Source organism: Protopterus annectens, chromosome 11.part0 (genome assembly GCF_019279795.1).
Source record: "Protopterus annectens isolate FY-2018-M chromosome 11.part0, PAN1.0, whole genome shotgun sequence".
Lineage (NCBI taxonomy): Eukaryota > Metazoa > Chordata > Ceratodontiformes > Protopteridae > Protopterus > Protopterus annectens.
The window spans coordinates 252,367,317-252,384,796 of NC_056745.1; the positions used below are offsets into that span (position 1 = coordinate 252,367,317).

General features: G+C 38.7%; 1 protein-coding gene across 8 annotated transcripts in view; it reads left to right on the top strand.

Moving 5' to 3' along the window:
* SOX5 (SRY-box transcription factor 5) overlaps window positions 1-17,480 on the top strand; it is a 1,045,264-nt gene that overhangs the window by 560,115 nt on the left and 467,669 nt on the right. For 4 of the 8 annotated variants that reach the window (XM_044087686.1, XM_044087685.1, XM_044087683.1 and 1 more), the window contains exons 4-5: window positions 5,239-5,325; window positions 17,229-17,336. The exons of 1 other annotated variant lie outside the window; for it this stretch is intronic. In XM_044087686.1, coding sequence (XP_043943621.1) covers window positions 5,239-5,325; window positions 17,229-17,336 — 195 coding nt within the window. The remainder of the gene's footprint in view (window positions 1-5,238; window positions 5,326-17,228; window positions 17,337-17,480) is intronic. 3 more of the 8 variants (XM_044087687.1, XM_044087688.1, XM_044087690.1) reach the window with 1 other exon arrangement.

Here is a 17,480-nt window from a genome sequence, read left to right on the forward strand (position 1 = left end):
GTAGAAGTTATTTGGCTTGGTAGTGTGTTTCAGGCTTTGGCAATGGTGTTGGCAAACCGGGACTTACCAGCTTCCTTTTTATGTTTGATGACAGTTATGAGGTTTTGTTTACTAAATCTTAAGACTCTAGAGAGAATGTAGGGCTGAATTAGGTGCTGCAGTGCTGGAGTTATCTCAGGAAGGTAGTAGAGTTTGTACGCTATAGAGTTGATTGAGTAGACATATATGAGGCAACTCAAGCCAGCTGAGTTGCTTAAGGGATAGACAGTGGTGGGACCTAGCAAGATTCCATTTTATTTAGATCAGTTTGGCGGAGATTGGTCAAGATGGGAGAGGCATAGAGGAGGGTGGATAGAAGATGAGTCCTTGCGATGGCTACTTTGGTGTGTTTTGTCATAAACTGTTTGTTCCTGTAGAGGAGACCAAGTTTGTTATTAACTTTCTTAATGGTTTGTGCTATGTGAATGTCGAACCTCAGGTTATTGTCTATTTCTATGCCTAGCAGTTTAGTGTGTTTGGTTGGACTGATTTGAATGTTTTCTTTGGAGGTAATGGTAAAATTATTATTTAGGGGAGGAGCTCTGCCAGGGCTGAAAATAATTAGTTTGTTTTTTTTTTTTGGGATTAAGAATAAGTTTGATGTTAGTGAACCAAGTTTCGGCTAGGGTGAAGTTATTTTGGGTTTGTAGTTCACTAAGGGTTGGGGCAGCACATATGAGAGTGATGTCATCTGCATATTGTACTAGTGAGGCAGTGGAAGAGGATGAAGAGATCTGATTTGTAAATAGGGAGAACAGCAAAGGACCAAGGATGGATCCTTGAGGGACTCCTATGGTTACTGGTAACAGGGGGGACAATTGGTCCTGCCATAGGGCTGCTTGCTGATGGAAAGATAAGTAGCTGTTGAACCATAATATAGAGGAGGACTTATATTTAGGGTGGACGGGGTATCAAGAAGCAGACTGTGGTTTACCATGTCAAAGGCTTTTGATAGGTCTAAGAATATTGAAGAAATCTGTAACCAGATTTTAGTGTATATAAAGATGTGGGTATACTTAGGTTCATAGGTTCATAGGTAGGTACTAGGCTATCAGCCCAAGGGCCTAAGTAAGTCTAGCCAACAAGGTTCCCTGGCTTACGCTACCCAAGAAAATTAATTTCCTGTGCCCCTGTCGAGCAGAGCCACAGTCGTGATCCCCGGGGGTGTATTTCCTATTTCCCATCCACTCATCAAAATTTTTCTTGAAGAGTGTTATAGCTTGTTCCAGAGTATAGAAAGTCTCTGGGACAGGAATCTATCCCTCCAGCATGTCCTGTTTATTGTGGTGACAAGGTTTAGGTCCCTAGAGCATGTAGCTTGAAGGGACTGGGATTTCTTTAGGTGTAGCGTGTCCAACAGCTCTGGGTTTAACATAGCTTTATATATTAAGCAGAGATCTCCTCGAAGTAGGCAATATGCTACAGAGTAAAGCTGGAGTTGTTTGAGATGGTCAGTGTAAGACATCTGTTTGAGTCCAGTAATCCTCTTTGTGAGGTACTTCTGTGGCCTTTCCAGCTGCTGCAGATGTCTTGTAAGGTACTTTCCAAAAGGGGCATTGTACTCTATAATGGGTCTAATGAGTGCCGAGTAGAGGGGAACAATAACCTCTTTTCTTCCTGGATGAGAACCCTTTTGTGATGAGGTGTGCCACATAGAAGGATTTCCTGACTAATGTGGTGATGTGATTATCAAAGGAGAGACTACTGTCCACCTGGCTCCCAAGGTCTCTTATCACACATTTGGCATTAAGTAGACTGCCGTTTATGTGGTAGTTCATGGATACAGAGTTTTTACCAAAGGGGACGACAATGCACTTTTTGGCATTGAGCTTGAGGCCATGCCTCTGACAACAGGCATCTGTCTCAGTGAGGCCCTTCTGTAGGATGTCCACATCATTTGGGGACTCGACTGTGGCTCCTAGTTTGCAGTCATCTGTGAACTTCATTAGCCAGAGGCTTTCTGTGTTAGCCTGTACTTCAGAGAAGTAGATACCAAACAAGAGAGGTCCCAGGACTGAACCCTGTGGTACTCCACTTATCACTAGTTTGAAGTCAGATTTGGAGTTTGCAACTTTTACAGTGTGGGTTCTGTCAGTGAGCCAGTTGGCAACCCATCTTGTGATGTAGGGATTTATACCTAGTTTAGTGAGTTAAACTATAATCCAGAATGGGGGATGGTGTTGAAAACCCTGGCGAGGTCAAGATAGGCTCTGTGAACCACCTTAGCCTCATCTACGGCTTTGGTGACTGCCTCAAAGAAGTTGATCAGGTTCAGAAGGCATGAGCTGCCTTTCACAAACCCAAACTGGGTGGGGTGAGAGTTTGGAGGTTACCAATGTCTTTGTTTATGAGTTCCATGATGATACGTTCCATGGCCTTGCAGACCAGGTTCATCAGGCTAATAGGGCAATAGTTCCCAGGATCAGTGGTGGCTCACCCTTTGTGGAGGTGGATAATTGTTGCTGTGCGCCATTCAGTGGGCACAAAACCTGACGTGAGACTGTAATTGAACATGGTGCTTTGGTGGGGAACAATTTCATTCTGAAGTTCGTGTAAAACGCAGCCTGGGATGTTGACTGGTCCCATAGATGCTGTGTTTTTGGTTTTTGAGAGTGCAGCTTTTACCTGCATAGATGTGATTACAGGGACTCTGCATTCTTCCTGTATATATATATATATATATATATATATATATATATATATATATATATATATATATATAGGCCCTTTAGGGGGTGAGAGGGGGGGTAAAGTTAGCAGCAAACCTGCCAGGATGTTGGCAATATCAGTTGTTCTGTAATTTTCATGCCATTGTGCTGTAACTCAGAGCAGATCTGTGTGGTGCCATTGAGATTCTTGACATAGCTATAGAATACCTTGTGGTTGCTCTTAGAATCAGTGGTGATTTTGTTTTCGTAGCTAGCTTTGGAGGATCTTATAAGGGATCTCAGCTTCTTACTGAGGCTGACCAGGGAGCTATTCCACTCATGGGATTTTACTCTCTTTTGCAACAGTTTCTTCCTTCTGTTTTAGAGTTTGTTTATGGCAGGGGACCACCAGATTGGCTTCCTTTTTTTGGAGGATAGCATCTTGGTTCTGTTTGGGATAGCACGATCCATGCACTTGTGTAAGTGCTTATAGAGTGCATTTGTGTAGGATTCAGCAGTCGTAACTGTATTGTCCATCTGCATGGATGTCATAAAGTTCGCCACTTCTGTCTTAAGAAGCATGAATTTGGCTTTGGAAAATTTTTTTACCATGGTTTCCTTAATGGTGGGTGGGGGCAGGATGCGGATATCTAGGGTGATTAGCTTATGGTTGGATCTGACCAACGAGGAGTTGATTTCAGGTGTGGAACACTGGTCACTCATGTTGGTAATGACTAGGTCTAGGATATTGTTGACCCTGTTCAGAGTGTGGATAAGTTGATCCAGGGCATTGGAATTTATGAATTCCAGAAAGCGTTGAGAGAAGTAGTTGGTACATGAGTAGTTTTACCAGTTAATGGTGGGGTAGTTGAAATCACCCATTATTAGGGTGTTTGCTTGAACCCTAATATTTTCCAGTATATCAAGAAAAGAGGAGTGGGAATCCTGGGGCATGGTGGGGGATCTGTAGCAAGCTACAATTTGGATTGCAGTTTTGCCCAGAGTTAGTTGCACTTTGCTGTGCAACTAGCCTGGAGGTGTGGATATCCTTAATGAACATGGACACACCTCCGCCTTTGGTGTTCTGGTCCAGGTTAGATGGCCGAAAAGTGTGGTATGAGTTATAGCCTGGTAATGCAGGGTGCTCTCTAGAGCCTTGAACCAGTTCTCAGTCACTGCACTTTAGTTTCAGGAAGGTATCAAGGTCAGGCATTTTGCTATGTGGGCTTCTAGAACCAAGCAGTTCCAAACTGATACAAGTTTGTTTGGGATTTGTTGCACTGGAATGTCTAGGATGAACTCCACCTAAAAGAGCACTGTGGGGTTAGAAAATGTGTTAGTATGCAGAACCCCTGAGGGGGGAGGTGCAGGCCATCCCTGGTGAGGGGAGGTGCAGGTCATCCCTGGTGAAAGCAAGCAGATTGTTAACCTTTCCTTTCCTTCCTTTACTGAGACACGTTGCATCTTGGTGTTGTGATGCCAGCACCTGTATCAGTCGTTGCAGTTAATTATTTTCTCTTTCAGTTGACTTCAGTGATTTGGGTAGCTGTGGCAGCTAGTATATTCTGGTGCAAAACACACATTCATATGGTTTTACAGTTAAAAAATTGAAGTTGAATTTACTGGACATGTTTAAGTCAAGGAAGTGGGTGATGCGGACCGCATGCATTTTGCATGGCAAGGTTCAACTTCCTTCTCTTTCATATATTTGTCCACCCTTTAACAGTTACGCATTTGTTTCTTAAACCCCTATATATTGGCAAGGTGTGAATACTATGGTTGTACTTAGCTTTAGTAATAGTAAGTAGTTTGAGTCTGTAAACAGTGATAATCACAGTATGTGCTAATGCCAATTGGGCAGATAATTTGTGCTTAGTTCTTCTCAACCCTAATGGCAAAGACCTAGTGTACTCCTAATTCCACGTGTTTCAGGTTCATGATGAGACTGGTATTACTGGGAACTACTTGTATTTTTTGACATGTAGCATGTTATACAGAAGTGCAGTATTGAAAATTACAAGAAATATGTAAAATTTAATGTCTCATATGTTGTCAAATATGTTTTTCTAAGTTAAGTTTTAACACCTTAGAAAACATAAATGAAGTCACTTGAAAGGGTGTTTGGAAGAATATAATTATGTGAAGCACATCTTTGAGTCATTTGGTTTATCTCACATTTCTGTATAAGCATAATTTCTTCTGACAAGAACCAACAGTTCTGAAACTGACAAGCTTCCATTCTGAAAAGGAACTAGTCCATTAAATTAGAAAACAATAGAGCCAAGCTTTCTGATGTTTTCATTGTTTTCATGAATTAGAATGCCTTTGTTCTCAGGAAGAAAAGGCTAATGATTTTCTAACAGCAGGTGACAAAACACATTTCTTTCGTTCTTTTTTGTATGTTTGCTTATCTGTTTTGTTGATGAAGTCAGCACCATGTATAGTACCATTAAAAATGGACTACTTTATTTCAGCAGATGGACTTTTAATGAGCTGTATTGTGCAGAAGGCCATTTTTGATTTCCTTTGTTTTCTCTTTTCCCTCCCTCAGAAACCCCCAGTATTGAAAGGCTATTATCGAAAGACTGGAAAGACAAGCTACTAGCTATGGGATCAGGGAACTATGGAGAAATTAAAGGTAGAATTTCATTGTCTCATCTCCTTTTTTATTTTCATTAATTCTTTGGTAACTTCTTAAAAGCCTTTCAACACAAGGCCGGTTTAATTGGATGACCTCTTAGCACCAAGGAAGTTAATTGACCTGCTCACTGTTATGGTAGCTGTCTGTTACTGCAGACTGTCACACTCATTCTCAACATTTTATTGTAATGTCTAGGCTACTGTTCTGTCAGATGGGGGTGCATCATAACTTTTGTGCAATAAAACATGAAAATGTCTTGTGTAGAAGCTGAATTTTCTTTTCATGGCTAAATGTGTGAGGCTGAAAACATTACTTTGACAAGGCTCTGTTTAATGCAGATATCCTTTGTTGTGAAGCTGTGCAAATAAAATGTGACTAGAGGATTTCTTCTGACAGACAGCAGTGTGTTACTGTGCACCTAAACTAAAATATGTTACAGTATTGTCACTTGCTGTCATGTTCAGTGTACACTGATTTAGATTTGAGTGTCACACATTTCTGCTAGAGAAGGGAAGGGATTTCATTATCTGAATGTGTTGAATAATACTGGGAACACTAAAGTTGCTACCTGCTTTTATGAGTAGATTGGCCTGAGCTCAGGGAATTAGTGCTATGCCTACAGCTTAGTCTGAGCTCAAGGAGTTAGGGTTTAGTATAACATACACAGATTGCTCTGGGCTCAGGTAGTTAATGCTTAGTACTATGTACACACCTTTGTCTGAGCTCAGGGGGGTTAGGGCTTAATGCTATGTAGATAGCTTGGTCCTAGGCTAGGGAATTAGGCTTAGTACTATTGACACAGCTTGGGATGAGCTCATGAAGTTGGGGCTTAGTGCAATATGCACAGGTTGTTCTGAGCTCAGTGGGTTTGAGCTTAATACAACTTACACAAGCTGGTCTGAGCTCTGGGTGTTTGGGATTAGTGTAACATAAATAGCTTGGTCTGGACTCAAGGATTTATGGCTTAGTACAATGTGCACAGGTTTATCTGGGCTCAGGGAGTTAGGGCTTAATACTATGTGCTCAAGGAGTTAGGCTTTGTGCAATGTACACGTTTGTCTGGGCTTAGGGAGTTAGAGCTTAGACGCATGTACTGTATACAGGTTGGACTGATCTCAGGGAATTAGGACTTGGTAAAATGAACACCGGTTGTTCTGGGCTCAGGGAGTTAGGACCTAGTGCAATTTACATAGGTCAGTCTGAGCCCAGGGAGTTAGGGCTTAGTACAACATATACAGATTGGCCTAAGCTCTGGGAGTTAAGGCTTAGTCCTATATACACGGTTTGGTCTGAGGTCAGAGAGTTAGGGCTTAGTGCAATGTACACAGGTTCATGTGGGCTTTGGCAGTTAGGCTTTATTGCAATGTACAAAAGTTGGTCAGTATTCAGAGAGTTTGCTCTTAGTGCTATGTACATAGGTAGGTCTGAACTCTGGGAGTTAGAGCTTAGTGCTTTGTAAATGGAGAGGGCTTAGTGCATGCCTCTTATCTGTCCAGAGTTTCACAGAGTGTCCAGATTTTTGCCTCTTATTTTTGATCTGGTGCTCATAAAAGTTGTGGTTTTCTGGCAAACCATTTACGTTTGAAGTTATTAAATAATGATGTACATTTGACCTTTAGACTTCATATCCTTCATAAAATGTAAGTTTATACAAATCATTTATTCTAGCAATTTCCTGAGTGCAATATTTAAAACTTGTCCCAACTTTTGGGCCTTTGTACCTTCATTATTTTAGTCTTTATCCAGATTTTTTTGTTTTTAGAGGTTGAGAGGTATGGCTTAGTGCAATGTACTCAGGGAGTTAGAGATTCACTGTGATGTTCAAAGCTTGGTTTGAGCTCAGGAGGTTTGGGCTTAGTCTAGTGTACACAACTTTGTCTGAGCTCAGGAGGTCAGGGCTTAATGCTATGTACACACGTTGGTCTGAGCTCAGGAATTAGGGTTTAGTGCAAAGTACAAAGGTTGGTCTGCACTCAGGGACTTAGAGATTCACTGTAATGTTCAAAGCTTGGTCTGAGCTCAGGAGGTTGGGGCTTAGTGCTATGTGCACAGTTTCATCTGAGCTCATGGAGTTAAGGCTTCACCACAATGCTCACAGCTTGTTCTGAGTGCTGAGAGTTAGGGTTTCATTGCTGGGCTCATAGTTTGGCCTGCGTTCAGAGTTAGGGCTTAGTGCTATATACACAGGCAGGACTGAGCAGAGGAAGTTAGGATTTAGTGCCATGTACATAGGTTGGTCTGAGGGAGCTAGAGCTTCAGTGCAATGCACACAGCTTGGTCTGAGAAGTTAGGACTTTGGTGCAATGCACTCTGCCTGGTCTGAGCTCATGGAGTTAGGGCTTCACTGCAATGCTGACAGCTTGTTCTGAGTTCAGGGATTTTTGTCTCAGTGCAGTGCAGTCAACTTGTCTTCAGCACAGGGTCTTAGAGTGTCAGAGCAATGCTCTCTGTTTGGGCCAAGTAGAGCTGTGTATTTGCTTACTCACTTTGCAGTCAAGATTCATTCAAAAGTCGGTTTTACATTGCTACATTTTGACTCCTTCAGTTTGGTGCTAAGCTACTCTTACTGTAGCAGAGCTAAAGTTGTGCCAACCAAACTTCTTTCTGCAATGTGCTATGTTACCAATTAACTTAAAACATATTTTGGTCTTGGATATGATATTTGTATTGACACATAACTGTGTGCTAGCATACCGTACAGGGTAAAACTATGTGGGGAGTTTTGGTTATGGCAGACAATTAGTAGACTGCTAAGAAGCAATCAATTTATTGAGGCATCCTGTACCTTCTGGCCGAGTATGTTTATTGGCACTTTGATCAAAGACATATTAAAAAGATGATCTCTATTTGAATAGTTTTGGTTCAACAGACAAGCAATCTGTATGTGACACAAGTACACAATGCAATCTAAATAATTGCTGTAGTAGAAATTAAGACTTGGGGCTGCATACTTCACCACAACTGTTCGAAATTTCACAGATTTTTGCTGCATATTTTGGTCTGTCTCACATACAATTTGTAACTTTCTGGCAAATCATTGATGATTGTAGTCACTAAACAATGATAGATATGTCCTTCAGAAAAAGTATGCTAATGTAAAACCTGTTATTCTAGCAAATTTCTAAGCTGACAAGAGCAATGGTTAAAATTTCTGCAGAAGTTCGGACCATTGTTCTTCCATTATTTTGGCACTATCAGGTTGATATGTATGGGTGGGCTGATTTCACTACGGGGCTGTAACAAAAACTTTTGGCACTAACAGGTTGATATGTATGGGTGGGCTGATTTTACTACGGGGCTGTAGCAAAAACTTTTTTGGGGTGTTACACAGACAGAAATTACTTAGACCCATATGCCGCTAATTCTATTCAACTTTTCAAAAGACGTTACATCATACTACAGTGTATAGTGTGAATTTGTCTGGAAATTAATCCTGGACATGTTGTTATAACTTTACAGGGCATAAATGCCCTCATGTACAGTACAGCTAGTGGCACTGTATAGCATTGCCAAACCAACTGCCTATATGTCTTTATAATGTGTCAGGAAACCAGAACTTTTTGTGATAAAATAAGGTATTGCAAACTGTACATAGAAAGCACTTCAGAAAATAAACTAGTAAACCACTTACTATGAGTTTGAGTTATTACTAAATGCATTGTTGTGGCATCCCGAGATCTAGAGATTACAATTTCAGAAGTCGAATGACAGCTTTTATTACTGCCATTTTTTGCATGGAAATCAAAACTTTTAAAGTTTTAGCTCACGGGCCAGCAGTTGCAGACATTGGAATGTGCGAACAGCTTAGAAAAGGAAATCACTGGCAAAAATAAGAATAAAATGTGTTTAATAAAGTGGAAAAAGGTGCCGTAAATGAAATGGTGTTAAGATGTCAGGCAGAGAAGAAAAGCACTAATATGGCATGATGTTATTGCTGGTAGAATGCATACTTCTTCATTGATCCCCACGGCTGGAAAAGAGCAAACACTGCATAGGGCACACTATTAAAGGCATAACATCCCTCCTGAGATAGATCTTCCAAAGTGACTATAGTAGACATATTCAAAATAATAATAATAATAATAATAATAATAATAAAAATTCTCAAGTGATAAAATGAAATTCATTGGAATTTTCTGTGGGACAGGCAGTCTGTCACTCAGATGGTCCATAAAAGCAGACAGTATAGAAAATCAAAATTGTTTTTATTTAGAGTGGTTATAAAATCTTATTTTAGTACTCAAACAGATCATTTGTACAGAGGATCTCTCTCAAACAAAAATTTGAATGCACATTTACCACATTTTCCAGCTCTGAGAAACGCTTAATGATTTTATTTATGTATGTAAGCAATTATTTGTGTGTGTGTGTGTGTGTGTGTGTGTGTGTGTGTGTGTGTGTGTGTGTGTGTGTGTGTGTGTGTGTGTGTTTGTGTGATTATGTATTTGTTTACTTTTTGTGAGCAACAGAGAGTAGTTAACTGACAGAGTATTATTTCTGTGTTACTTTCATGTGGCTTGGACATCATTTTTTATTTTAGGTCAATTTGTTCCCTTTCCCTTCAAGTGGGAGCTGACTATGAAAAGCCATTATCCAGTCACCAAGGGTTTTTTTATGATGGCACAACCCTTTCCTCTGTTTGCAAGGGTCTGCAATGCCTCTCTTTTCTTAGTTGAATCTGTAGATTTTTACATACCCAACCCAGAAGGTCACACTCTCCAAGAAGACTACTGCTTCCATAACATGCCAGTGTTAAGTGCACATCTCGTGTCTCCTGTCTGTATGCTGTGCTCTTCTGCTTACATAACATGCCAGTGTCACTTGCACATCTCCTGTCTGTATGCTGTGCTCTTCTGCTTACATAACATGCCAGTGTCACTTGCACATCTCCTGCCTGTATACTGGGCTCCTTCTGCTTACATAACATGCCAGTGTCACTTGCACATCTCCTGCCTGTATACTGGGCTCCTTCTGCTTACATAACATGCCAGTGTCACTTGCACATCTCCTGGCTGTATACTGGGCTCCTTCTGCTTACATAACATGCCAGTGTCACTTGCATGTCTCCTGTCTGTATGCTGGGCTCATTTTGTTTCTTTTGTTAGAACTGGCATTGTTGCAGAACAAACTGCCTCCACCCAGGACGAGATGTGTAAGACAGAAGTAAATGAGATCAGACTTGCGAGGCAATATATGGATTATATTACTCAGTGTCATGATGTGAAAAACATTTTACATAAGAACAGGAGGAGTACAGAGTTGGATGATTATGCTGTATATTCCTCTGGATGTCAAGTGTGTGTGTGTGTGTGTGTGTGTGTGTGTGTGTGTGTGTGTGTGTGTGTGTGTGTGTGTGTGTGTGTGTTGTGTGTGTGTGTGTGTGTGTGTGTGTGTGTGTGTGTGTGTGTGTGTGTGTGTGTGTGTGTGTGTGTGTGTGTGTGTGTGTGAGAGGGTGGGTACCACTGTTATTTGTTGGACATGAACCTCTGAAAACCAAATTTGCAGATGCAGTTGTGGTGAAACTGGTTTTAATTTCAGAATAGGGAAAACTAGCATTACTATAGACAGCACCTTGAACTGTATATAGCTTACCCCATGAGGTGCTGTGTTTTCAGAATTGGTATATTAAGCTCATGGAGTATAGGAAAAGAATTTTCCCAAATGTACCTCTCAACCTCCAAACATTAAAAATTATTGGACTCACCTTTAAAGATAATAACTGTGTCAAAAAGAGGTGAACTTTCTTATTTTTCATAGTAAAAGACTCTTTATACCCTAAATTATTTACATTTAGTTGAATGGAATCTTTATATAGGACTAGTTTATTTACTTAATAAGGTATGTACCCATAAACAAGTCTGACTTTGAAAAACACAAGTAAGTCTTGAATGAGCAAGGATAAATGTGAGGGCCAAAATCATAGCACTACTCATAAATTATAGCAGTGTGCTGCATTTTAATCAGTCTAGTTTGGTAAAACAAGTTTAGGATGTTCAGATTTATTTTATTTTACATTTGGAATTATGGCAAAGGCCCAAAGTAGCCAGTAAAGTAGTAAGCAGTGTTTAAATATTTGGACAATTATAAACCTAAAGGACTGCAAAGAGCTTACCAATATCATGCTAGCTTGCTAAATTGAAAAAAAAAACTTTGGGTACAGAATATGATGAATTTGAGTTCTATCTCAGCAAAGAGTAGCTTGATTAGATTTGAAATGGTACGGTATCAAATGTTAATGGTCAAAGAAATAAAGGCAGAGGGGAATTGTATTAACTCAGAGGTATGTAATTTTAAATGCAACAAGTGTGCCTATATAGATGCAGCCAGCAATGTGAGCACTACATGTTGGGCTTCTTCAGAAAGAAGGCTCTCATTTAATCATTACCAGGCCATAGTTTTCATCCAAATTAGAGTAAAGTCATAACTGTAAGTCAATGCCCTGATATTATATACTATGTTTTGGCTGCATCACCTATAAAATAATAAAAAAATAATCATAAGTAGTCCTGTAAATGAGAAAATGTTTTCAAAAAAGAATTGTTTTAGGTTGTATGACATCTTTTTTTATAGTAGCGAGGTACCAGCAAAGAATCATAAGGCACTGTTTAAAAGGATATTTAGGGAGATTGTGGGAACACATAAGAATTTTTGGTTTAAGATCCCATCTCAGCAAATCGTATTTGGACAGCTTACATTTCACAATAACTAGACATCCCAACAATCCATCAATGAACTGGCTTGACTACACTGCCAATGATCAGTATGTCCAGTGCTTTCTTGATATTATAAATGCTGGCTGTCTTTTACAAAGAGTGTCTTTTACAAAGAGTAAACATTGAACTAATGGTCACAACATCCTTAAACTAGTTCTTGTGAAGATGGCTATTTCTTCCACATTACCAAATGTATCATCTTGTCTTCTTAAATCAGACAATAAATTGGTAAATTTTTCCTCAAAAGCTGGTGCCATTTACCCTATAAATACCTCTGAGTTTAGGGACCTTTCAAAAGCAAACCTTCTTTAGTTACTTGCTGACCTAAATAACGCCCACTTTAGTTATCCTACAGTGGATATGATTTGCTAAAGCTGCTGCCCATGCCTCAGAATTCTACTACCACTTAAATAGGGACTGCCTTATCAGTACAACTATCTGCAACAAACTGCATCAAATAAAATGAGAAATATAAAAACAATCCTTTGTACTGGAATACCCATATAACTAAATTCTATAACAAGTAAAGGAAATTGCTTAATGCTTAAAACTAAATTGAATAACAAGTAAAGGAAATTGCTTAATGCTTATGAGAGGCTTCATTCTATCTACCTTAAGAGCATACAAGTAAATTAGTAATCACTGTGAGAGAACCATTACAAAGCTCTCAGCTGAGTATGAACTTAAAATATCCCCTAAAACCAAAAATAACTAAACATCTTTCATTAGCTTTGTCAGGAAGTTACACCCACAGTTATAACTTTTCAAAAGAGTTCACAATCCCAACCACCCCTTTAATTGCTATTAAAGAAGTTATCTCAGCCCTTTCAAAAGCTAAGAACTCCTCATCCATGGGCCCAGATAATACACTAGATTGTCTGATTATCAGAGGTAAATACGACCTATCTGAGCTCCTACATAACCTCTTCAATCTACGCCTGTCCACCAGTTACATTCCAGAAGCTTAGAAAATGGACATTTTAATGCCAGTACACAAGGGTGGCCCAAACACAGATCATGGTAACTGTAGACCCATTAGTCTCACTACCCTGCTCTGTAAAACTTTGAAGGATGATCCTGGACCCTCATCAATTTGGCTTTGTTAAAGGAAGGCCTTCCTTTGAAAAAGTAGCCAAAGCAGTTGATAGGAGTTAAGCAGTATGTATACCATATCTGGACCTGACCAAAGCCTTTGGCACTATTCTTCATGCAGACATTATTAACAGACTTTGTAAATCTGAATAAAAGTCCTTATGTTGTGCACTGGGTGACTAAGTGTTGTTAGACAGAATCCTCATGCTTAAAGTCACAGGTGCCACTTCTGAAAGCAAAAAAGTTACCAGCAGTAATCATAGGGCTCAGTATCGGGTCCTCTGCTATTTGGCATCTATTCATCAAACCTTCAGGCCAACACTCCTGGCCTACGGTTTTCTATGTTTGCAGATAACTATAAATCAGTTGTTATTGTACATAGGTTAGAAGTTGTTAACAAATGGTGCAAAAGACAATGATCTCAAATTAAACATGAAAAAATGTAGCATGGTTCAGTTTGGTAAACAAAATGTTTCCATGTAACATAGGTGAAACAGCCCTCCAGTCAGAAACCATAATAAAGAATCTAGGAACTCTTGTAGATAATTCCATATCATTTGACAGTTGTGGAAGGGCTTCTCTCTGTCTCATCTAATTTCCAAAATTATCTCAACTAGAGTCAGAGAAGTGTGAATTTCTCTTAACTCACATCTCATCAGGCCCATTATTGAACCAGTCGGACTATCCCGGTTAACAAATGTTAAATAAGTAAATTAAATAAATGTACTTTTTGCATGTACTTGTCTAAACATATAACTTGAGAGACTTTAGAAATTCATAACTATAAAGATAAGAATTGGTATAGCACTCAAAAAAGTTTTTTTTCTTGTAGAAATTTAGAGCACTACCTTTAGGTGCAAGTATCAATTAATCCATTCCAGGAAAAAAAATGGACTTTGCAATGTTGTTGAGGTGATCTAACAAATAAGCTGTGAGACTATATTTTTGCACTTGATTTTCCCAGTTATATTCCAGAACCTATCGTCTCCTTTAGTGTAGGGTTAGTGTGAGGGTGCGGACAGACTTTTATAACAAAAGAAAAATAAGGAGAGAGCACCGGTGGCAAACAAAACACAGTAGGTTAATAATGAAAATTAGAAGAGACCTGTTGTTAAGCAGATCAGAGCTTCATGGATCTTACAATATTGAGCTGGGGAATTGGAGTCAAGAAAAACATTAACATGCCGGCAAAAGTGTGAGCATACTCCTTGAACTCAAATTCAATGCATTTGTTCTGTATTTCATTCTGAAACATGATTTACGGAGGGCAAAAAAGTTCTACAAGTTAGCTAACAACAAAGATACGTGCACATTTTCTTTAGAGGTAAGATAATGTACGTGAAAATGTCTTCATGTCTGAAAGGGACAATAGTTGAAAATAGCATGCATTAAGTGTATAAGAAGGAAGCATTTGAAGTGATGTGTGCACTTTCAGAAGGGAAGGTGAGATGGGACTATAATATTAAAGAAATATACAATTTTCACTGTACTCTTTGGGGTGTGGTGTAGCTGCACATGAAATCACTTTTGTCTCACAGTAGAAAAGCTATGAACTTATCATCTTACTGGTGAAATGCATTACTTTCCTTTAGTCATTGCTTGTCCTGTAACTTGCAATAGCAATGATGATACGTTTCTACTTGTCTTTATTGATTGCAAGTATCTTACATGTCATTGTATAAAACACACACACACACACACACACACACACACACACACACACGCACACAATGCACACGTGTGCATGTGCATACACATACACAAATTTTACTGAACATGAAAATGGCAACCCTAAAGCAATTTGTATAGTTATGTGTGAAACTGTTATTTTCTGGAGACAGTAGAACCAGTTAATTTCAAGTTGATGAGTAGTAAAGCACAGCCTATACAAGAAGGACTAATGTAGCAGCTATGACTGCAGACTATAACTCCTACTGATAGATGTCTGAGACTGCTTTTAAAATGTGTTATATCCAGTTTAATGAGTACATATTAAATTGTTTGCAGGTTGCCACTAGAATAAGTCCATCTAATGCTAAGAGCTAAAGAAAAACAATCTGGTAAATCAAGAATACTAGAGTGCTAGCAAGCTGTTATCATACTGATGATGGTGAAGTTAAGCACATGGTACCAGTATTGAGTTATGTACACACTGCTCTTTTGTATCTGCATGAGAATTTTTGAATACTTATGTATTCATCCCTGAACTTACGTGGGCATAGGTTCTGTTCCTCTGTCCATTGCTGCACTCAGTGGCCTGCACTATGCAGTCTGAAAAGAGATGTTTATTTCATAGGTTCATAGGTATGTACTAGGCTAGCTATCCTTGAGGGCCATTTTAAGCCTAGTCAATTTCCCTTTTCTTGTGCTTAAAATAACCTAGCCCTTGGTAGACCATGGTCGATAATTATATATTACCCCTAATGAGAATAACAAGGATCAATCCGTAGATAATTTATAGAGATTCATGGATGTAATGAAGTATTTAGGAGTTGCCTCTGTTCATTAGTAGGACAAGGGGCAGTTCTGGGATAAATTTTCTGTTTCCCATCTGTAGATCTATGTGTGCTTAAATATAGACATATTTGTATCTTAACAGACAATTAGCTGTTACAATATTATCTCAGTGTATGCACATCAGATTTTGTATATATTAATAAAAGCATGGCCTTTTATTGTTCAATAAATAATGTGACTGGGTTAACAAAATAAAGAAGTTAACTTACATAAGGATTAAAAGTGTTTCAGGCTGGTAGATTATTATAATATACTGTAGCAGATATCAAACTGAAGTATAGAAATCATTTGCTGATACATGAAGTGAGCATATTTGTTCTGTTATGTACTTGGCATATTTTAGTTGGAAATCTTTTTATTAGCTTTTAGACAATGCAGAAGTAAAATGGCAGCTTATATTTAAATAAGTCCTTTTGAAGAATGTGGATAAATAAATAAATAAATAAATATGTAACAAACATTAATTTGTAGTCCATAACTGAACTACCCAAACACTTCTGGTATTTTTTCTAGACTGCATTTCCTGTACTGACTTTACTTTTGAACATATGGCTGAGGCCACAGATATGCCCTTTACCTTTTACATGAGAACCAAGATTGTATATGCTCTGCGGTTTGCTGTATGTTATAGTATTGAAAGCTACAAATTAGAGAATGATTCATTGTCAGGCATTATGTAGCCCAGGGTTACTATTTTATCCTTCCCATGAATTGCCAAAGGACTGATATATCCATCCCAAAATTTGCAGCTTCAGAAAAGCCACTTAGTAACTGGTTTAATAAAATGAAACTGCATATGTTGAGCAAAACTTCAGCCTCTTCAAATATTTATTTTTCTGTAGAATAAATTTTGCTTTATGCCAAGACTGATAATATAAAAGTGAATCTTGTGTAGTCATTTGGTCTCACATAAATTTTAGTAGTGATTCAATCTTCAGATGTATGTAGCATAAGTTTTGCTTGATATGATGACAATGGGCATCTTATGATCTGAGCTGAAAATGCTATAGAGCCTTCACGGTCAGCCTTTGGATGTGTTTAGTGGCTTCAGTCCTACTGATGATTTAATGATGAGCATTTATTTGAGTACATGCTTGTGTTTATTATGCACTTTTGCATTCTAGAATAAATTCAGAATGTGATTATTTTTCATTTGTGAATTTACATTCATTAAAGGGGAGGGCAAATGTCTTAATGATTATTTCAAAATGAGTTATGAAAAATGCTGCTGAACTGTTTCTTTTTAATTGGCATCATTTCTTCATCTTTTGATATATTGAATGGCTTTTCAGCATTTTGGTTAATCCTCTGCATTGTATTTTTCTGAATGAGAGGTTATACAAGGTGAGCAGAGCATGATCAATGCTCAGCAACAAAAGTCATAAAAAATGTTTTGTGAAATCTGTGACAATATATTTCCTTATACTTACGTAGTTTCTCTCCAGTCTTATTTTTGTTTACTTTACAAGTACTTCACTTGTACAGTTTTCATATTGACACCTTTAACTGAAAAAGCAGTGAAAAACACAAGTTGCAATGTCCCCTTACCAATCCGTGTCATTTATTTATTTATTTAAGATGTACTGCCTCCCTCTGGTGAAAACACCTGGTTAGAGCTGACCCACTGCTACAGAAGGACAATTCCCATCTGCAACACCGGTGATTCCAGCCTGGATAGTGAAAAAGGTACTAGAGAGCTGCTGAGTAAACTGGCTGAATGGTACTAGCCAGTTTTATTCATTTCGTGGGTGGGTTCTGCCTAACTAAAACCCCTCAGACAAAGTTGGGGGCTTAGTATGGTTAGCTAAAGTTAAAAGGAGAAGTACAAAC